We start from the raw sequence: 23945 nt of genomic DNA on the forward strand, positions 1-23945 counted from the left end.
AAGAAAGAAAGAAAGGAAGAAGAAGAAGAAGAAGAAGAAGAAGAAGAAAAGGAATCGGGCCCCCCCGGCCCTTTTTTCCCACATGGGGAAAAGAAAAGAAAAAGAAAAAGAAAAAGAAAAAAAAAATAATAAAAATAATTAAATAATTAAATAATATTAATAATAATATTATTATTTAAAATAATAATAAAAATAATTTGATATTACACATGGTTGACATGTGGCTTCTCAACATGGTGACACATGGTCACCTTCATTAAGTCACATGTGGCACATCGTTACGCGTTTAAAAAAAAAAATAATATTAAAATAATACGGTGTTTGAAAAACTCTACAGGTCCATAACTTTCAAACCACATGTCCAAATCGGACGTGCCACTAGTGTATAGACTCGTATCGATGAGCACTTTACAACCATGAATGAGTCAAAGCTCAACTTTGCATGAATAAAAAGTCAACTCCGGCACACCTTGGACAGTTTGGACCTCAACTTGTTTTGCTCATAACTTTTAAACCGTAGCTCTGTTTTCAACGTGCTACTAGTCTAAGAACTCGTTCCAACGTGTACTTCGTAATGGTACCTCAGTCAACCTAGAATTCTAATCGAGTCAAAAAGTCAACTTTTGACCCCTTGGGTCAACGGTCAACAGTCAACTTCGGTCAACGTGCAAAAAATTCCGACATGGTTCGGGACGGGGTGTTACATATGGTCCCAAAAGGGCCCAAATGCCTCTTCTCCTTTACAATATGCCTCTGCAAACTCCTCCACAGTCCAATGTGTGTTATGCTCCAAACAAGCCTGGTTTGCAAAATGCCAATGTGAGACAATGATGTCAAGAGGGTTTCGACAAATATAGACGATTCGACAATGAGTTTGCTTGACGGATTCTGGCAATGATCCAAAAGGAATGTGGGTGGAAAACAGCCTTGGATAAGACATGGTACTAAAATCAGGAAGCTGGTTATTTGCATACAAAGAAAACTCCATGAATGGTACAAGTTCATGTGGGTTTGAATTGAGCAAGGCACAGTTTGAAAGCTCACAACGCTTTCGATTAAGGATTGAGAACACAAGTGCTTTAACCCAGGTGGTTCCTGATTTTGGTTTAGAAGCAAGAACGATGTCTTGGTCATGAGCTTGGAAGTGGTTTTGAAAAGATATTATGTTTGGGACAATTTTTGATGGACAATAAAAGCCTTGGTATAGGGAAAGACCAAGACCTAACCACCCCTTTGCTTTAGGAAGGCTGGGAATCAATTCTTCTAACTCATTAATTCTTTGAGAACTCTCCATATTTGCATTAACACAATGGTGATGAGAAACTGCAGCACTTGTGGAGATTTATACACAACTTAATAAAGCATATATTTAATTCTTTTTTTTTTTAAAGAATTATATTTAATTCTTATAACCCAAAAAAATAAAAAATAAAAACTCATATATTAATTAACTGTTACATTGATGGTAATGTGTCATTAAAGTCTTTTACATCAACAAATTAAAAGTAACTAACAATTAATTAATTCAATTAGAGTTACTTTGTACAAACTGTAGACAAGAACCGGTAGCACTTGTGGAGATTTATATTCAATTTAATAAAGCATGTATTTAATTCCTCTTTTTTTTTTTAAGAAATATTATTTAATTCTTATAAAACAAAACAAAAATTATTTTAATTAACTGTTACACTGACGGTAATGTTCATTGATGTCTTTTACGTCAACATATTTAATATTAAAAGTAATTGATTATTAATTAATTCAATTAGAGTTACTAGACACAAAAAGATATCGGGATCTTTCATCCTCTTTTTGTTATCTTTTATCTTTATTTACCATTAAAATAATATCATCACATATAAAAATAATATTAAAAAAGAAATAAATAAAGAAAGTGAAATGAAATAACTATTTTTCAAGATGAACAAAAATGCCTGTAAAAAAAAAAAAAACAAAGAGAGGACGGAAAACTAGAGACCAAAGATCATCCTTTTATAAAAGAGTAGATAAGAAATTTGTAAAGAGCGTGACCTTTAGCCCAACCAAGTGCTTTTACACCGAAGCCTGAAAACCAACAATCGTATCAATTCAAACCAAACCACAGTCTGAACACATGTGTGTGTGTGTCAAGCAACCTCCAAGCCCAACCAAATATAAATGTATACAAGTTAAACACCAAAAATTTCTTGATTAATGGGATTGTTTGAATTGCCCAGTTTACTATTAAAGTGAATCTCAGTACCTTCTTATCTTATGTTTCTTAACGCTTTGACACCTTATTATACATTAATACATTCTTACCTTGGGTTGCTTAAATCCAGTCCATCCGCATATGATATTATTAGCTTTGGACCCCGTCCGTACTGATTTAAAATGCGTCACAAGGGAAAGATATCCACATCCTTGTAAGGCATGCTTCGTTTTCCTTTCCAATCGATATAGGATTTTACAATCCACCTCCCTTAGAGTACAACGTTCTCGCTGGCACATCGATCCGGGTACTAGCTTTGATACCAACTGTAACAGCCCAACTCACCCGCATGTGATGTTATCCAATTTGGGCCCCGCTCACACGAGTTTAAAACACATCATAAGGAAAAGGTATCCACACCTTTATAAGGCATGTTTTATTTCCCTTTCCAACCGATGTGGAATCTCACATCATACATTAATACATTCTTTGTCAGGACCCATCCAAAATTCATCACCGGAAACCTAGACAAGCCCTGATCCCAGAGAAACCCTACCGGACCTTCCAATGGAAAATCCGGCAGAACCTCCCCTAAGATTTGGACTTACCACAAATTTCCTGCACTGAAAACACACTTCTATATTCATCCCCTTATTTCTCCCACAATACTACAAGTTGATTCCACAAATTTACAGCACTCCAAAGAATAACAGGGAATCAATGCAGTATTTAATAAAAATGCGTCCAATACAGTATACAGAGCATTATACAAATAAATGTGGAATTAATAAAATGATAGATAAAGAAGTAATACAAGATGAAGAGGAAAAATGGAAGAAATACTTCTTGGACTTTCGGCAACGAACTGAGACATCGGGCTCGCCTTGGACGATCAACGTTTTCCAACCTGGACCTAGGGGAACAGAATTTAAAAATGTGAGATTCTAATCATCTCAGTGAGTGACCCTATCTACTGACCACTTTTAATATTAATAATATAACAATAAAAGGAACTTAATTAATACCAGCAATTAAATAAATAAAAAATAATAAACATTTGAAAGTAATAATTTCTCTCAAAACCTTCACTAATCACTCCGTTGGAAATGTTCCCTTTTTAAAACATTCTCACAAAACCCGATATTCGTATTTTCCAAAAACCAAGGGATCAAAAAATTTAATAAACAATAGATAAATACCCAAAATATAAATAAAATGTAATAAAGTATAATAAATAATTTTTTGAACACTTTGGGGTTTGAAATTTTCCATCCAAAAATTTATACTTGACGCACCACACCATATACCAGTGATGCCCTCTGATACCCAGCGTCCTGAGCACCGACTAGCGGAGAGGTTAAAGAGAGAAACTTGCATACGGCACTTCGGTGTCCCGACAGTACCGCTGTTGAAACCGTCATCTCGGCCAAGACAGGGGGCGGCTGATGCGCAATATATAAGACTTGCCTGCCCTCGGTCCAATGCAACTCATGGGAGACATAATAACTTGCGCGCTAACCACATATACACCGGAACACCAATACTGTATGAGTGCATCTAAAATAATTATTAATTTAATTATTATAGTACCGATTTTCCAAAAATCACCGTGGGAAATATACCAGTTTTCAATTCATCATCCCACATTTTCCTTTAACATACCTGGTACGAAAACATCAATAACAATATAAAAATAATTTTTCTCGTAACACGAGGTCCAACAAATAATATTCCACGGGCATAATTATAAAATTTAAACCATCAATTAAACAAATAATTTTCTTAAAATATTTAAACCAATTATGCCAAAAAATAATATAAAAATCCAGACATAATTAATTTACGAAAATACCTTGTTCATGTGTAATAAATACAATTAAATCACAATAATAAAAATCGGGGATTTCTTAATAACCCAAAAATTCCATTTAGCACCAATAAACGTACACGTACTTATAAAATAATATTTTTCCATAATTATAATTAAATTTCACCACATGAGCATAATTGCAGATATCAATTAAATACCAAATAAATATAATTAATTACCCAAAAATATTTTTAAAGGTGGGTCACTCACCTGGAGCACGCAATTAACTTAAGATCCTCCATGGGATCAATTCCATGACACACACGTGCTCCTAGAACAACAATTCATACACAGTCAAATAAATTAATATTTTATTTGGGTAAACAATACCCGGTACTCGGGGGGGATTAAACACAAACGTTAACCAAAATTGACAAATTATATGTCTATGGAAAGCTTGTGAGATGAGGATCACATTACCGACCTCCATTGAGCCCAATTCCGCCGGTGGTGGCTGGAATTTGGCCGGAAAGCTTCGGCTGGTCTTGATCCCTTCGTATCTTGCAAATCGACGGGAATTGAGTTAATCAGAGCTTAGAATCGGAATCAGAGGGTCCAAATTAGTGGGAAAGGACCGGTTGTACGACTGGTGGCTGCCGAAAAACCCGTAAACCAGCGACACACCGGCCACCGGCATTGGAGGCCGATCCCGGTGCGTCCGCTGGCCATTCGGCCGGAGATTTGGCTGCCGATGTCGCCTAGCTGCGGGCTTTCACGTCAGCCGGAGCGTGGATCCTTCCGGTGGCCAGTGAGAACAAAAGCGGTGAGGCCGAGAGGGAGAAAGGAAAGGAAAGGAAGAAGAAAGAAGAAGGAAGAAGAAGAAGAAGAGGCTCGGGGTGGGTTGGTGTTTTCCCACGTGAGGGAAGTACGAAGTTTTATTGGATTAGCGGGATATTACCGTCGTTTTATAGAAGGATTTTTGAGAATTGCTGGACCGCTTCATAACTTAACCCGAAAGAAGGTTGAATTTAGCTGGACGGACAGGTGTGAGCAGAGTTTTCAGGAATTGAAGCAAAGGTTAACATCCGCACCTGTCTTAACTTTACCTAATGGGAATGAAGGTTTTGAAGTCTATTGTGATGCATCCCATTAAGGGTTGGGTTGCATGCTAATACTAAATCAAAGGGTGGTAGCGTACGCATCACGGCAATTGAAGCAACACGAACAAAATTACCCCACGCATGACTTAGAATTGGCGGCGGTAGTCTTTGCTCTAAAGAAGTGGAGACACTACTTGTATGGGGTCACATGCCAAATTTATACCGCCCAAAAAAGCCTCAAGTACATTTTCACTCAAAAGGAATTAAATATGAGGCAAAGGAGATGGATGGAATTATTGAAGGATTATGACTGTGTGATTGATTATCACCCAGGCAAGGCGAATGTAGTGGCAGATGCTTTGACTAGGAAGGTTATCAGATCTCTTGCTCACATCCAAGCCATCCAACTACCTCTCATGGTGGAGTTGAAGAAGATGGGGGTGTTAATGCATATGCATCCTTCGGGAGTTCTTATGGCTAGTTTTCAGGTGCGACCGGTGTTGGTGGATCGTATATTGGAGACTCAAATGGAAGATCCTAAATTGAGAACAATTAAGAGCAAGGTACAAGAAGGTCTTGATCCGGAGTTTTCCATAAGGAGGGATGGAGCCCTCGTGTATAAAGGATGACTTTGCGTTCCTGATAACCCAGAACTCAAGAAGGAGATCTTAGAAGAGGTGCATAGCTCGATGTATGCGATGCATCCTGGAAGTACCAAAATGTACCGAATGCTTGTTAAGTATTATTGGTGGATTGGCATGAAGAGAGAAGTGGCAGATTTTGTATCAAAATGCTTAATTTGTCAACAAGTAAAAGCAGAAAGACAGAAGCCTTCAGAACTACTCCAATCCTTACCTATTCCCGTGTGGAAGTGGGAGGAACTTAATATGGATTTTGTGTTCAAGCTTCCCTCTACGCCCACGAGATATGATGGTGTTTGGGTGATCATTGATCGTCTTACCAAGTTGGCACACTTCTTACCGGTACGAGAACGTTTTTCACCCGAGAAGTTAGCCCAGTTGTTCGTGCAATGTATTGTGAGTCTTCATGGAGTACCGCTAGCCATCGTATCCGATCAAGATCCACGTTTTACTTCACGACTATGGCGGAAGTTGGCTGATGCACTAGGAGCAAGACTTAACTACAGCACCGCCTTTCACCCGCAATCTGATGGACAAGCTGAGCGCATAATTCAAACATTAGAAGACATGCTAAGGTCTTGTGTTATGCAATTTCGCAGTAGCTGTGATGAACAATTGCCATTGATAGAATTTGTCTATAACAACAGTTATCAGGCAAGTATTGGGATGTCCCCGTATGAGGCTTTATATGGGAGGTAGTGTCGGACACCTTTGTGCTGGAGTGAGGTAGGAGAAGAGAGACTCCTTGCAACGAATAATGCGGTTGGATCTGAATATTTACGAATGACCTTGGACAAGGTGAAGATCATTAAAGATCGGTTGAAGATTGCCCAAGATCGACAGAGGAGTTACGCCGATGTGCATAAGAAGGATTTGGAATTTGAAGTAGGAGATTGGGTATTCCTAATGTTATCTCCATGGAAAGGAGTAGTACGCTTTGGTCGACGAGGTAAGTTGGGTCCTCGTTATATTGGGCTTTACGAAATTACAGAGAGGATTGGCCCTGTGGCTTATAGATTGGCATTACCGGAAGAGCTAGCCCGAGTGCACAATGTGTTTCATGTTTCGATGCTACGGAAATATATTGCAGACCCATTACACGTACTCAAGACTCCTGACATAGAAATAAGGGAAGATCTTTCGTATGTGGAGCAACCAGTGCAGGTTTTGGATCGCGAGGAGCGGGTGCTATGTAACATGGCGAAACCATTTAATCGAGGAAGCAACGTGGGAGCCCGAAGCATAGATGCGTGATCAGTATCCTTATCTGTTCCAGTGACGTGCGGAATTTCGAGGATGAAATTCTTATAAGGGGGGAAGGTTGTAACACCCTGATCTAAACCACATCGGAATTCGTGCACGTTAACCGAGGTTGACCATTGACCGAGTGGGTCAAAAGTTGACTTTTTGTTCCAGTTGAAATTTCTAGTTGACCATGGTACCGTGGCGAAGTGCATGATGCCCCGAGTTCGTAGACTAGTAGCACGTCGAAAACGGAACTACGGTTTAAAAGTTATGGGCAAAACAAGTCGAGGTGCAAACTATCTAAAAGGTGCCGGGAGTTGACTTTTTATCGTTGTATAATTTTGGTTTGACTTTTGTATGGTTGTAAAGTACTCGTCGATACGAGTTCATAGACTAGCGGCACGCTTAAATTGGACATCTGGTTAAAAAGTTATGGACGTGTGAAGTTCACCGGATACCGTAATATTTTATTATATCTGGCTTAAGTGCAATGTAACGCCACGTGTCAATACCTGATTGGTCTACATGGATGAATAGTGTCACCCACGGTGTCTTTTATTTGGCAAAAACGACAGGGAGGAGAGAGAAAAAGAGAGAGGAAGAGAGAGAAACGACTGGCTACCAGAATTGTCAAATTTTCCGGCTGATTCTTGCTACACTCACCAGCCAGACGGGAGCGGCTCTCCATTCCCGGCTGAACCCCAAAATTTCACGACCACCGGTCATCTGACCTGCCCAGATCGATCCGGCGAAGCTCGACGGTGATTTTTCCCTTCCACCGCCGGCCACCGCCGTTTGACCCGTTTCCAGCCACTTTCAAGCCACACGCGCCTGACTAGTCTCTCACCCATGGGAATTCCAACCTACCCACCAAATTTCACGGCCACCGGACCTCTGATGCACCGGGATCGGAGTATTTTCCAGCGAGGCACCAAAAACCTTCAAACCCCGATCTCTTCGCCGTCCGGCCTCCGTTTGCCTCACTGCCGGTCCCGTTGGAACCTTCTCCCCTCGATCTACAAAACTCCCAAAAATCTCAGCCATCGGCCACTGGATGCGCTGCCGTCGGCGACGGCTGCTGATGACCGCGGCGGCTCGCCGCAAATCACTGTTCCGGCGAGTACCCAGTTGCACCGCCAGTACCTCTCCACTAATTCCAACCTACCGAATCCAAATTCGGCATCCTTTTCCTCCAATTCGTGATGGTTTGGGAGAATTGAAGAGTTGAATCCTAAAAGCTTTCCGGCGAGATTCCGGCCACCTCGGGTCCGATCTTCGGGAAGTAAGACCGAATCCCTGATCCTCATCACTCAAGCTTCGATTTGGTATATTACTCGTAATTTGTAGTTGTCATTTGTGTTCGCTCCCTAGGTACCCATTGGGAGTTATCCGATTAAAATATTAATATATTTGGTTGGTGTACTGTGGATGTTTTAGGTGCGCGTGTGGGTAGTGGAGTTGATCCTGCGGAGAATCTTAGCTGATATACGCGCTCAAGGTGAGTGACCCACCTTAAAAATATTTTGGGGCAATTAATTATATTTAATTGGTGTTTAATTGATATTTGGAATTCTGCTCATGTGGTGCAATTTAATTATAATTGTGGAAATTATTATTTATTGTGATTTAATTTTATTTATTACGCATGAGCAAGGTATTTTCAGTAATAAATCATATGTGGTTTTAATATTGTTTTTGGGCATAATTGGTTTAAATATTTTAAGAAAATTATTTGTTTAATTGGTGGTTTAAATTTTATAATTATGTCCCGTGGTATATTATTTGTTGGATCTTGTGTTACAAAAAAAATTATTTTTATATTGTTATCGATGTTATCGTACCGGGTATGTTAAAGGAAAATATGTGGGATGGTAAATTTGAAAATTGGTATATTTTCCACGGTGATTTTGGAAAATCGGTACAGTTATGATTAATTTAATAATTATTTTAGACGCACTTATACAGTATTGGTGTTCCGGTGTATATGTGGTTAGCGCGCAAGTTATTATGTCTCTCGTGAGTTGTCATTGGACCGTGGGCAGGCAAGTTTGATATTGGCCACAGCCGCCCCCCTCCTTGGCCGGGATGACGGTTTCAGCAGCGGTACTGTCGGACGCCGAAGTGCCATTTGCAAGTTTCTCTCTTTAACCCCCTGGCCAGTTGGTGCTCGGGATGCTGGGTATCGGAGGGCATCATTGGTATATGGTGTAGTGCGTCAAGTATAAATTTTCAGATAAAATTTCAGACCCCAAAGTGTTCAAAAATTATTTATCATATTTTATTATATTTTAATTATATTTGGGGTATTTATTTATTTATTGTTTATTAAATTGTTTGATCCCTTGGTTTTCGGGAAATACGAATATCGGGTTTTGTGAAAATGTTTTAAAAATGGAACATTTTCAACGGAGTGAATAGTGAGAGTTTTGAGAGAAATTATTACTTTCAATTGTTATTATTTATTTATCTATTTAATTGTCAGTATTAAATTAAATTCCCTTATTTGTTATATTAGTAATATTAAAAGTGTTCAGTAGATAGGGTCACTCACTGAGATGATTAGCATCTCACGTTTTTAAATTCCGTTCCCTTAGGTGCAAGGGGTGGTAGACGTTCTTCCTGAGCGAACCAAATCTCCGCCACTATCGTAGTTCGAGAAGTACCTTTGTATTCGTTTATTTCAATTGTATTACTTCTTTCATCCCTGTTGTATTCTATGTTTAATAGTATTTCATGAAGCTCTGTGTACTGTTCTGGACACTTATGTATTATTTATGCACTGGATTACTGTTATTCCTGTGAAGTGCTGTAAAGTTGTGGAATCAATTTGTAGTATTGTGGGAGGAATAAGGGGATGAATATAGAAGTGTGTTTTCAGTGCAGGAAATTTGTGGTAAGTCCAACCTTTAGGGGAGGTTCTGCAGGATTTTCCATTGAAGGGTCCAGTAGGATTTTCCTGGGATCAGGGGTTGTCTAGGGTTCCGGTGAGAAATTTTGGATGGGTCCTGACACCAAATACAAAACTGGATTAATTCTTTCTCATCTAATCCCAATCTAAATCTTAATTTTAATCCCAATCGAACTATATTTTGTGTACCAAATGGGTCCTTATGTTATTTTTCATTTTGGATTATATTTGACAGCATAAATTTGGAAATTTTTTTTTTTTTATAGTTAATAAATAATATTTCTATCCAAAAGAGTAGATAGTTCTTTTTGGAACGATAACTCTCATGTTCTAAATTCAACTAGATTTGATGCTACAATCTCCCTATCCAATTGATTATTATTTTTTTTTTAAAAAAAAATCAGTCATTGAAAGCAACTGACTCAATTATTGCATACATATACTTTTATTTTGGGGATCTGGCATATGGATTAAATCCTCAAAATGAAGTATATGAGGAACGATTAATTATTTTTGGAATTATCTACTTTTTTATATATTAAATTAACATAGAATATAATTTTGGGCATTAGCCTGGAAAAAGGATATATCAAGACACAATATATGACAGTACCCGAATCTTGGAAGATCATACCATATGGTCATAGGTTTCCAATCAATAGTTTATCAGATATTGTTTATGGGCATTTGTTCTTTATTAATTAATTAATGTCTCTTTTCATTTTGTTATATCTTTACACATAACATTTAGTTTGTATCGAAGAATATAATTGTCGATGCCAGCGAATCATACTTTGTCATACTATATATGGCTGGCTATGCTTTCCAAAGGTATGGGCCGTACGGCTTTTAATTAAATTGTTTCACTTTTAGGTAGAGAGGAAAAGTTAAAAAATAATAAGCATTTTTATATCCTTAAGTTTAAACATTGCAATTTACGTCGTCAAAATCTCATGTTGTTAAATTTTCAATTTACTTCGTCAAAATTTTATGTTGTTAAATTTTCACCCAATAAGAAATTTACCGATTTTTGAAAAAGGTAAATATATGTCATCAGTGAATGACTCAATTATTGGCTGCCAACATTCTTTTTATTTTTTCTTTTGTTTATCATCCGCTAAATTATTCAAGTCATTTAATAGTCATGTTTTCTTCATATATATCTTGCAAGAAAAATTCTAGAACCAGAACTTGTATTTTGATTTTTCATATAATTAATTTGACATAGTTCTCCGAAGTATTCCATTATTGTTTTTGGATTTTTCTCAATTTTAGTTTTTAAATTATAAAGTGATTTTTATTTTGATCCTTAAAATAATTTTTTTACTTATTTTGATCTCTAAATTATGTGCAATGTTGTGTCGGTAGTCTTTTTTATCAGTTAATTGACTAATAGAAGTGGCACATGCATATCAAAACTTATTAGGTTTTTATCTCAATTCATTCCTAAACTATAGACTGATTCTTATTTTGGTCTATAAACTATATATATATATATATATATATATATATATATATATATATTTTTTTTTTTTTTTCTTACTTTGATCCTTAAAAAGTATCAATTCTATCATTAATTAATGGAGCAAATGGCATGCATGTGTCATTTCCATTAGCCAAACTAATGGAAAAACTATCATGGAACATTACATATATTTTAATGCTCAAAATAAGCAAAAATTTGTTTAGGGATCAAAAATGAAAATCGCCTTATAATTTAGAAACCAATAATGAAAAAAATCTAAAAACAAAAATGAGTACTTTGGAGTGCTATATCAAATTAATTAATTATATGAAAAACAAAATAAACGTTCTAGCTTTAGATTTTTTCTCAGTCCATATATATGTGAAGAAATATATGACTACTCAATGACTTGAATAATTTAGTGGATAATAAACAAAAGACAAAAGGAAAAGAATATTGGCAGCCAATAATTGAATCATCCGCTGATGACATAAATTATTGTGTCCCGGCATGTATACATAATTGGGACTTCTCATATTTCCACGTGTCCTGGAAAACTTTTTTTGGTTATATATGATTGATTAATTTGATTAATTATTAAATCATGCAATACAATCTACAATATTTTTTTTCTAATATAATGGATGGATCTGGAATTGTATTTTCAATTGTTTTTAATTTTATCAATATCAATACTATTTACACAATTAATAATTTAAATGAATGGTGAATGTTAGAAGGTCAAAAAATTAACATTAATTGCTTGGAAAGTATCATGATCACTCGTTCATTTGGTAAAATAATTGAATGATTTTTGTTTTTGTTTTATTTTTTTGAAAAAAGTCAATTAATATGAATCACCTTCCCACAATTCATTTTCCCCAATAAAGCTGCAAACAATATACTTGTCCGAAAACCAAAACATTTTGTCTAAAACAATGTCTACCGACAGCAACAAGAACCATGCACATATCCTGGTATTCTCTTACCCAGAACAAGGCCACTCTCTGGCACTTTTGGCCTCTCTCTCCATGCTCCAAGATCCCATCATCCAATGGTTCAAGTCCCACCCTAACCCACCTGTTGCCATCATCTTTTTTTTCTTCCCCAGGGTGGACTTTACACTTGGCCAACTGCACCGACATCCCCAGGATCAGTTTCTTCTCCAACCGGGTTTTCCTAGTTTTTGTTCTTGATCATTCGGTAATCCCTGCTCGCAAGCTTTTCAAACTGGGCTTGCGGTTCTGACGGCTTTGCTGCAATGGAGAACTTGAAAACCAAAATGTGCCATAGTCAGGTCTACAGTGTTGGCCCGTTATGCATCAATGGTGTACCCGACCCGGATAAGATTTCGGGTCGCAATAATGATGGTTACTGTGTTTTGGATTGGCTGGATATGTTTATAGATGGGTTGAAGGTTTACGTTTCGTTTGGGAGTCAGAAACTGCTGAACAAGGAACAAATGGAGGCTTTGGCTTTCCAGCTCGAAACGAGCAAAACCCCGTTTGTGTGTTATGAAAACGGTACTATTTATGATGTACCAAATTTGAATTTACCCCCAAAAAAAAAAAAAAAAATGATGTACGAAGATTTGAGCGAGGATATAATGTTTGAGATAAAGATATTGGCAATGTTTTTGTGGTTTCCATTTGATTTGAAGGAAGAAGAAGAAGAAGAAGGATTTGTAGCAGAAATTACAAGGTTGTGTAGCTTTTGAACATTTGAAGAGTTTGCCAATCATTTTACACCTTCTATGGTTGAACATTTGAGTAAGCTGATAGAAGAAAAATTTGCAAACTCTGGCCTAGTTTTCAAACCAAATTAAGCTAAAAAACAATTTGTACGGTGGTTTAATCTCTTAATCTTAGTTTGTTTAAATTTTGAATGTTGCTTCATTTAAATTGAGCTTTTGCCGTGCTTGACTATGGATGTCTTGCTAGGGATACATGAATTGGAGATGCCAAATAACATTCTTGTAATAATTTCTTTATGCCGTAAAGAGAAAAATGTAATTAGAACATAATGTTTGGTCAAATTGGGCATAGCCTATCTGTGGGATTTTAAAATGAAAATGCCCACAAATATGCAAAATAATTACATACTCACAAGTCACGATGAAACCATATGGGAAATTTTGCAATTTCCCTCAAATTTGGTTTTTAGGAGATGCCAAAAATAAGAATTTCATTTTTTATGTGTAACAAAAAGAAATATACTAATACTATCCAGAAACGTGGTTTTCAAAGTAAGATTTTTCAATGCCAGGTTCGCAATCTTGAGGAAGTTCCATATCACATTTCAACATCTCAATGAGAGGCAAGGTCATTATTTTTGCTTAATTTGCAAAGCATCAAGAGCTTCAAAAGCTTATTAGCAACCTGCTGCTTATAAGTCTGGCTCTGATACATCAATTGCTCTTCGGAATCAAGCTCGAGGAAACCTGCGGTGAGCCAGACATGCGGATGAATCCTGATGCCGCCAGGCTGGAATTTTTTGAAAACAGAAGAGTGTCTGCATATGAAATCAATGGGGCAGTGGGGATGTTGAGAGAGTGTTTGTTTTTAGGTGATGATGGGGATTAGGAGGGATTTGGAAGGGCTCTGATTTGATGAGATTCTTGATGTTGATCATGGGGTTTGAGGTGCTTCTTCTCAACGGCATGTTGTGGCCGCTATTAGTGATTCTCATGTATAGCTGTGTAGTTAACCAAACATTTTTCATGTTGTTTGTCGTGTATATCCTTATCACGTGTATTTAGGCTTTATCATGTATTTCAAATATTATTTTGTTTCTATCTGCTGTACCTCCCTTCTTATCTGTAATAGGATATTTATACCCAGCTTTTATTGAATAATAATTAAGCATTACTTTTCAATTTTCTTAAGTTGTTTTATGGTATCAGAGCATCAAACTCTCACGAGTCATGGCCTCATCTTTCTCATCCTCCTCAACCTCTATTTCGTCTTCTTCCTCAACAACTATTCCAATCATGACCGAACCATCTTTTTCAACAAGAACACTAGTTGTAATCAATGTAGCAACGCAAGTGCCTCTCAAACTCACAGAAAACACGTATTTTCCCTGGAAGGCTCAATTTGATGCTGTTCTTATTGGCTATGATCTTTATGGCTTCATTGATGGTACGAACCCTTGTCCTCAAACAACACATCCTGATAACTCACCAAATCTTGAATATCAATACTGGGTACGGCAAGACTAGCTCATACTTGGAGCAATTTTGGCCTCTCTTTCCAGTGATGTTTCTCATCTAGTTGCAACCTGCAAAACTTCAAGGGACGCATGGTCAACACTAGCTGTCTCATTTGCTAGACCTTCACGTTCTCGTATGCTTAGGCTTCGTGAACGTTTGATTCGCCCACAAGGGACACGATCTATCACTGAATATCTACAGGATATTAAAGGAGCAGCTGATGAATATGCACTTCTTGGGAGTCCAATTGATAATGATGAAGTAATTTTATATATTATCAATGGTTTATCCTCTGATCTAAAGGATATCTCTGCAGCGTTTCGCACCCGAGACACTTCGATCACTTTTGCCGAATTATATGAACAACTAGTTGAGCATGCCACATATTTGCGTAGATCTGAGTCTTCAACTGATGACACCTCTATCACAGCACACATGGCCAATCGTACAGGGAAACAACAAAGAAAATTTTTTCTCTCCAACACAAGACCAACCACACAGTTGTCTGGCTCCACTGTCAACCCAAGACAAACCTTCTTTGGTTCTCCCACTAATTCGAGACACCACTTCTCTGGTCAACCCACGCACTTCAGAAGACCTGGTAATTATAGGGGAAAATGTCAACTATGTGACCAACAGGGACATTCGGCCAAATATTGTCCTTCTTTCCATCACCAATTATCGAACTCCTCTCAGCAACAGCGGTATAGTTCTAGGCCATCCCCTCCACAAGCGTTCTGTTCAGGAGCTTCCTCAAATGATGGTCTTCTGCCCACGCCACCTTCTTCACCAAACTGGTTGCTTGATTCGGGTGCCTCCCATCACGTGGCAAATGATTTGCAAAGCTTAGCCATTCACTCTGAATACGATGGCACTGATGAAATTTTTGTGGGGAATGGTAATAGGCTTCCCATTACACATACAGGCACATCTCTTCTACTCACTCCCAATAAAAAGCTCTTGCTGTCTGATGTTTTTTGTGTTCCCACCATGACTAAAAACTTACTTTCAGTTTCAAAATTGTGCAAAACTAATAATGTTTCTGTGGAATTCTTATCAAATTGCTTTCTTGTGAAGGATTTGCAGACGGGAATAGTACTCCTAAAAGGACCGCATAAAGGTGGCACCTATCAGTGGCCATCTTCCTCCAACTATCTGTCTCCATCTCCAACCGCATTTCTCAGCCAGTCTGCTTCTCTTCAAGAGTGGCATCATCGTCTAGGACATCCATCTCATAGGATTCTTCATCATCTAGTGTCTGCACAAACATTGCCTGTTTCTTCTTTTAATAAATTCCATTGCACTTCTTGTTTATGTAATAAATCTCATAAAATTCCCTTCGGAATTTCTTCTATGTCAAGTTCAAAGCCTCTCCAATTATTATATACTGATGTTTGGGGACCGACCTCTGTCTGTTCTTATGATGGTTTTAAATATTATGTCTTATTTGTTGATCATTTTACTCGATATTCTTGGTTATTTCCACTAAAGTCCAAATCTGATGTCTCCTCTGTCTTCATAAAATTTAAAAATATTGTTGAAATTTTTTTTCAAACCCCTATTACATCAATATATTCAGATAATGGTGAAGAGTTCCTGAAATTAAAACCATTTTTTACTACACATGGCATCACTCATTTTCTCACCACTCCATATACGCCAGAACAAAATGGTTTTGCTGAACGTCGACATCGACATATCAGGGAAACCGGTCTGTCTCTTCTCACTCACGCCGGTCTACCAAGTAAATTCTGGACCTATGCTTTTACCACTGCAGTCTATCTCATTAATAGATTACCCACACCTACTCTTCATAATATTTCTCCTTTTCAAAAACCACCCAACTACACTCGTCTTAAAGCTTTTGGGTGTCTCTGTTTCCCTTGGTTAAAGCCATATATGCATCACAAATTAGAGTCTTCCTCTAGACCTTGCATTTTTCTTGGCTACTTACCCACTCAAAGTGGGTACCGTTGCTTTGACCCTTTTCAGGACAAAATATTTCTCTCCAGACATGTTAGGTTCATAGAATCCATTTTTCCTTATTCTTCTTTGTCTACCAAACCCGTCAGCCTCATTAATTCTGCAAATATTGCAGCACCTATCATGCCTACTTCTTCTCACACTTTAATTCCTTTTCTACCTAACTCTTTTTCTACATCAAATACTATTCATCCAAATCAATTACACCTACCTACCCCTTCTTCACTCTCCTCATCTCCTACGTCAATTTCCCCCTCCACTTTTCAACATGCCCATACTATTCATCCACATCATTCACACCTACCTACTCCCACACACTCCTCCTCTCATATGTCTCTTTCACCCTCCACTTTTCAACATGTCCATACTATTCATCCACATCATTCACACCTACCCACCACTCCCACACTCTTTTCCCCTCATACGTCTCACTCATCCTCCAATTTTCAAAATGCCACTGTGGGCCCCACCTCCCATGCCTCCTCCCAAAGTCCTACTATTCCTGGATCCAACAACTCTTCATGTGAAGCACCTCCACATAATGCTGTTTCATCCCGTGATCTTCCTTCCCGTGCACTTCCTGCATCTCCACCAGTTCGGTCCCCATCACCAATTGTACAACAGTTGACTCGCCAGCATCCTATGAGAACCAGGTCATTAAACTTAATTTTCAAACCCAAGAAGCTCCATGATTTTTTTGTTGCCACTAAAACTTCCAATGGATGTGTTTCTGAACCTCGGACAGCAATTCAAGCTCTTCATATTGATGAATGGCGTGCTGCTATGTTTCTGGAATTTAATGCCCTCTTACACAATGGCACATGGGACCTTGTTCCACCTTCTGCTGCCAAGAATGTTGTTGGGTGTAGATGGGTTTTTCGCATCAAAAGAAATCCGGATGGTTCAATCCATAAATACAAAGCTCGGCTTGTCGCGAAGGGTTTTCATCAACGACCTGGCCTTGATTATTCCGATACTTTTAGTCCAGTAATCAAGCCAACAACAGTTCGTCTTGTTCTTAGTATTGCCCTGTCTCAAAATTGGCCTCTCAAGCAATTGGATATTAATAATGCCTTCCTAAATGGTATTTTACATGAAGAAGTTTACATATCCCAACCTCCTGGATTTGTTGATGCTTCTAAACCGTCTCATGTTTGTCGCCTCAAGAAAGCCATATACGGCTTAAAACAAGCACCCCGAGCGTGGTACAATGAACTTAAGGCTTTCCTTATTTCCTTTGGCTTTACACGGTCTCATTCTGATGCTTCTCTATTCATTTATAACAAGGATACTCATCTTCTTTATCTTTTGGTTTATGTTGATGACATCATTCTTACGGGCAACAACTCCTCCACACTACAAAGGTTTGTTCGATCTCTCTCCAACAAATTCTCTTTAAAAGATTTGGGAGACTTAAACTATTTTTTAGGGGTTGAAGTTCTGCCTAGCACACACGGTTTATTTCTCAGTCAACACAAATATATCCTTGATCTCTTGGAGAAAACTAACATGACTGCAGCAAAACCAATGGCTTCTCCTATGTCGACGGCTCAAGCTTTAACTCTCTCTGATGGGTCCCAAACCACTAATGCTACCCAGTATCGTCAAGTGGTTGGGAGTTTACAATACCTATCTTTTACACGTTCGGATATTGGCTATGCAGTAAATAAGCTATCTCAATTTATGCATTGCCCAACTGAAACCCATTGGCGAGCTGTAAAGCGTCTGCTCCGCTATTTAAAAGGAACCAGCTCATATGGGTTATTCTTGCGTCGTCATACTTCTTCTTGCCTTCATGCTTATTCCGACGCTGACTGGGCTGGCAATAGGGATGATCGCACTTCTACTACTGGTTATATCGTCTTTCTCGGTGGCAATCCTATATCCTGGTCCTCCAAAAAACAGCGGTCTGTCTCCCGTTCATCCACCGAAGCAGAGTATAGGGCTGTGGCAAATACGACTTCTGAGTTGTGGTGGTTACTTTCACTTCTTCGTGAACTTAAGGTGTAACACCCCGTCCCAAATCGCACCGGAATCCGTGCACGTTGACCGAGGTTGACCGTTGACCGTTGACCGAAGGGGGTCAAAAGTTGACTTTTGACTCGGTGAGAATTTTGAGTTGACTAGGGTACCGTGGCGAAGTGCACGATGCCACGAGTTCGTAGACTGGTAGCACGTCGAAAATGGAGCTACGGTTTGAAAGTTATGGACGAAACAAGTTGCGGTCCAAACTGTCCAAGGGGTGCCGGAGTTGACTTTTTGTTTATGGGGAATTGAGCTTTGACTCATGCATGGTTGTGAAGTGCTCGTCGATACGAGTTCACAGACTAGCGGCACGCTCAAAACGGACATCCGGTTAAAAAGTTATGGACGTTTGAAGTTTACCGGATACCGTATTATTTTAATGTTTTTGGGTCGGTGAACAGTGAAATGCCACGTGTCAGCTTCTGATTGGTCCACGTGGCATGAACAGTATCATGCAGGGTTTTTATTTGTTAAAACACTCGGGGAAGAGAGAGAAAGAGAGAGAGGAGAGAGAAAGAGAGAGGAGAGAGAGAGAGAGAGTCACCGGCCGCCGGCCATTTTCACGTTTTTCGGCCTAATTACTGTACACGCGCCAGCCAGCCAGATTGCCCACCTCATTTCCGGCAAAACCTCCAAATTTCACGGCGAACGGCCGCCGGACGCGCCCGGATCGGACGTCCGAAGTTTGGCGGCGATTTTTCCCCCTCCACCGCCGGCCACCGCGCCATACACCCATCATCCTCTCCTCAGGTCCGGCCTACCCACCAAAAATCACGGCCATCGGACCACCGACGCGCCGGGATCGGAGCGTTTTCCGGCGAGGGGTCGAAAATCTTCAAACGGTGATTTCTCCGCCGTCCGACCTCCGTTTTGCTCACCGTCGGTCCCGTTGGATTGCTCTCCTCACGATCTACAAATCTGCAAAATTTCACAGCAAACGGCCACCGCCGGAAAATACTGTTCCGGCGACGGTTGCCGGTGACCGCGGCGGCCCGCCGGAAAATACTGTTCCGGCGAGTACCCGAAAATTCCGGCCAGCTCCAGTCCGCAGTGTTCGACCTCCTGAACCCAAATCCGACTTTCGTTTCCACCAATTCGCGACGGTTTGGGAGAATTGCGGAGCCGAAACCCGAAAAGCTTCCCGATAAAATTCCGACCCCGTCGGGTACGATCATCGGAAATTAAGACCGGATCTGTGATTAGCATCACTCGAGCTTCGATTCGGTATATCATTCGACTATTTTGGTTAACGTTTGCGTTTAAGCCCCCGGGTACCGGGTATTATTTACCCGAATAAAATATTAATTTATTTGACTGTCTGTGAATTTTGTTCTAGGAGCACCGGTGAGTCGTAGAATTGATCCCGTAGTGGATCATGGGTTAATTGCGTGCTCAAGGTGAGTGACCCACCTTCAAATTAATTTTGGGGAATTTAATTGATGAATATATTATGTGTGAATTAAATATTTGGAATTTAATTTCTATGTGCCAAATATTTATTGAATTTATTGTAGAATTATTTATGAATTTATTGGATTTAAGAAAATGCGAATTCTACAATTTATGCCATGTGGAATTATCTATGGTTTTGAGGATTTTGAAATTGGTGTGGTTTTAATGGTAAATTGGGCACGATTTGATTTTCAAATATTTCAAGAAAAATATTTGGTTATATTGGTGATTTCAATTTTTATAAAATATGCCCATGGAATATTATGAGATTTGATTATGATATTTCGAGAAATTATTTATGCTTGGAAAAAATGTGGATATTTGAATTGATGGATTTGGGAGTTGGTGGATTTGAAAATCATGGAATTTACGGTATGGATTATAAGGAAATTGTGGAGAATTTCCCGGTTCAAGCGGATGGATTATGCCCGCTATGCTTATGAAAAATGTGAAATTTGTTTTATGATTTAAATTTATGGATTTTATAATTTTTAGATGCACCGTGCACGTACTGGTGTTCTGATTATGTGATATGGTATATGTGATATGGTTAGTGTGCACACGGTTGTGATTAGCGCGCAGGTGGGTGTGAGTAGCGCGCGGTTGATATTATGAGGGTGTCCTGTGGATGCCATCGGAGAGGGCGGCCACCCCCCATTGGCCGGGACACCAGGTTAGCAGCGGCGCCGTGGGACGCCACGCGACCGTATGCCGGTTTCTTTCTATAACCTCCTGTCTGGCGGTACCTTGGGACGCTGGGTACTGTTGGCGCCACTGGTATATAGTGGGTGCATCAAATGATTTTCAGAACTGTGTTTTAAAAATAAAATGTTTGGAAACTGAATTGGAATTAAAAATATAATTGTTACCGCTTCTGGTATTTAATTGATGTCTTGGTTTTCGGGGAATATGGATAAAGGGTTTTGTGAAATTGTTTTAAAAGGGGAACCTTTCCAACTGAGAGAATTGTAAGGGTTTTGAGAGAAAATATTATTTCCAAATAATTATTATTTATACTTATTACTGTGATATTATATGGTATAGTAGTATGGTCGCTCACTGAGATGATTAGCATCTCACACTCTTAAATTCCGTTCCTCTAGGTACCAGGTTGTCGGTGTTCACTCGGAGCGGACTTGATCTTCCTCGCTGTTTTAGTTCGGCAGTACCCTGTTATTCTTTTATTGCAGTTGTAATATTTCTTTCACTCTTGTTGTATTTATTTTGCACTGGATTACTGTATTTATTTTTTTAAGTGCTGCAATTTGTGGAATCGATTTGTAGTACTGTGGGAGGAATAAGGGGATAATTTTAGAAGTGTATTTTCAGTGCAGGGAATTTTGTGGTAAGTAAATCCCTTAAGGGAGGCTCTGCCGGATTTTCCGTTGGAAGGTTCGGTAGGGTTTCCCTGGGATCAGGGCTGTCTAGGGTTCCGGGGAAGGAATTCTGGATGGGTCCTGACAGTTGGTATCAGAGCTCTAGGTTCTAGTATTCCTAAGGGACTGTGCATTGTTGTGCATCCTATCCGTGTTTAATCTCTCGTTTTACCCGTGTGAAAGCGTTCTTTCTGTTTGTCTCGAAGTAAATTCGTTGCCCGAGTTTGAATAACTCTAATCTTCGAGGGTGTCAATTAGGATCATCTAGCCTAACGGGAAATTCCTATGGCCTAGTCGATGGTCGAGGATGCCTTTTCTTTTTGAAGGTCAAGCTTATCATCGTGAATGGTATCCGTTTCGTTCATGGAGAAGAAGGATGATTGCCTAAGGATGTGTGTCGATCGATTTCAAGGCGTCAAAATATTTTCCCGATCGATTATCAAAATTTAAATGCTTTTCAAGGTGTTTTATTCAAGTATTTTTGGTTTGTGTTCATACATGTATCTGTATGTTATATTGTTTGATATTATACTGCACCATATGGAGGCGGCGAACCAATGTGGTCCATGTAGAGCTAGCCCCATGATCATGTTGCCTACGAGCCCGGGGAATTGGACGGCCAATATAGGCAACCACCCTGGTTTGTATTGGTAGCAGAGTGTCGGTGACAGTTGGAATCATGGATTACGTAACATGTAGAAGGTGTCGTACGTACCTCCATTACAAGCGTGCATATTTTATTTTATGCTATGGATTTTAAGATATGGTTTTCAATGTGGAGTTTTAACAATTGCCTATGCAAGTTAGGTATATTTGAAAAATATATTTTATTATTTGTTTTATGTTATGGTTTTTCCAAGAGCGACTTAAGGGTTAAGTATCGCCAGTCGAGAATCCAAAGCAGGGTATCGTTGAGTTCAAAAAGGAGATCTTAAAGGAAGCACGCGATTCAAAGTATGCGATACACCCCAAGGGTACCAAGACGTATGGAATGCTCACTGGATGACATGGTGGTTTGGCACGATAAAGGAAGTTGCAAGATCCGAATAAAGGTACTTAGGTCACCGATAAGTAAAAGTAGGGAGATGTAAATATGGATTTCGTGCTTAAACTATCATTCACAAAGAGAAGGTACGACAGCGTTTAGAGAATCAAGCAAGCTCCGGATAGCGACTAAAGTTCTACTTGGTGGTTGATGAGGTTAATGAGATGAGGATGATTCCTTAGGCATGGTTGGATGTTTAAGCATGGTTATTTTTCATTCTAGAAGCTAAGATCTTGATATCTTATTTCCTTGGAGATTTAAGGTTCGTATTGATGGTGCTTCATCGATTCAAGGTGGTTGATATTGTTGGTGATAATTTACAATGATAAGGAGTATGATTTTTGGGACAGAGTTAGAATTTAAGAAGTGTGGAATACTTTATTGGGTTAAGGATCTAGTGATTTGTTCATAGTATTGGTGGTGATGCTAGAATTAAGATTTAAATTTCTTATTGCTTGAGGTGTGGATTCATGGAATCTATTTGAAATGGGGGAAACTTAGGGTTTTCAAGAATGGTATTTGGATGTTGAGAATTTTATTCATGACCTTGATGAATTTAGTTAAAAGAAAGATTGATGTTTGTCGAGGTTAAGACTATTGGTTAATCAATGAGGAGCAAGGGTTTTATAATTGTAAGTACTAGGAGGGTAGTCGAAGACAAGTGAATTAATCTCAACCTTAACTTGGTGATACCAGTATTTGAGGAAATTAGACTTAAGTTCTAATCTAACCTTTTAAAGTGTTGATCGAGTCACGAGAGTTGGTTGTTGGTTTAAGGATGCATGCTTTAGAAGCACCTTATGGTTAGCGTTCGACTATGACCAAGACTTGCAGATCGTGTTCTCGTGGACCAATTTGACTATCCTTAATTAGTGGGCATGAGAAGGAAAGTTGCACAAGAGGGAAGTTAAAGTCACTATTAGGCGAATGTAGTGGCAGATGCTTTGAGTAGGAAGGCTACTGGATCCCTTGCTCACATCCAAGTCATCCAACTACCTCTCATGGTGGAGTTGAAGAAGATGGGGGTGTTAATGCATATGCATCCTTCAGGAGTTCTCATGGCTAGCTTCCAGGTACGACCGGTGTTGGTGGATCGTATAGTAGAGACCCAAATGGAAGATCCTAAGTTGAGGACAATTAAGGGCAAGGTACAAGAAGGTCTTGATCCGGAATTTTCCATAAGGAGGGATGGAGCCCTCGTGTATAAAGGACGACTTTGTGTTCCGGATATTCCAGGACTCAAGAAGGAGATTTTAGAGGAGGCGCACAGCTCGATGTATGCGATGCATCCTGGGAGTACCAAGATGTACCGGACGCTTGTTAAGTATTATTGGTGGATTGGTATGAAGAGAGAAGTGGCAGACTTCGTATCAAAGTGTTTGATTTGTCAACAAGTGAAAGCAGAAAGACAGAAGCCTTCGGGACTACTCCAACCTTTACCGATTCCCGTGTGGAAGTGGGAAGAACTCAACATGGACTTCGTATTCAAGCTT

The 23945-nt window shown here is 39.1% G+C and overlaps 1 protein-coding gene and 1 long non-coding RNA gene across 2 annotated transcripts in view; one reads left to right on the forward strand and one right to left on the reverse strand.

Moving 5' to 3' along the window:
* The window catches only part of LOC132805119 (uncharacterized), a 283618-nt gene that overhangs the window by 151652 nt on the left and 108021 nt on the right, over nucleotides 1-23945 (forward strand). The gene's annotated exons all lie outside the window — the stretch shown is intronic.
* On the reverse strand, nucleotides 701-1294 carry LOC107410312 (cytosolic sulfotransferase 15-like). Its single transcript, XM_060819536.1, has one exon. The coding sequence runs from the start codon at nucleotides 1292-1294 to the stop codon at nucleotides 701-703; it is 594 nt and encodes a 197-aa protein (XP_060675519.1).

Source organism: Ziziphus jujuba, chromosome 8 (assembly GCF_031755915.1).
Source record: "Ziziphus jujuba cultivar Dongzao chromosome 8, ASM3175591v1".
Lineage (NCBI taxonomy): Eukaryota > Viridiplantae > Streptophyta > Magnoliopsida > Rosales > Rhamnaceae > Ziziphus > Ziziphus jujuba.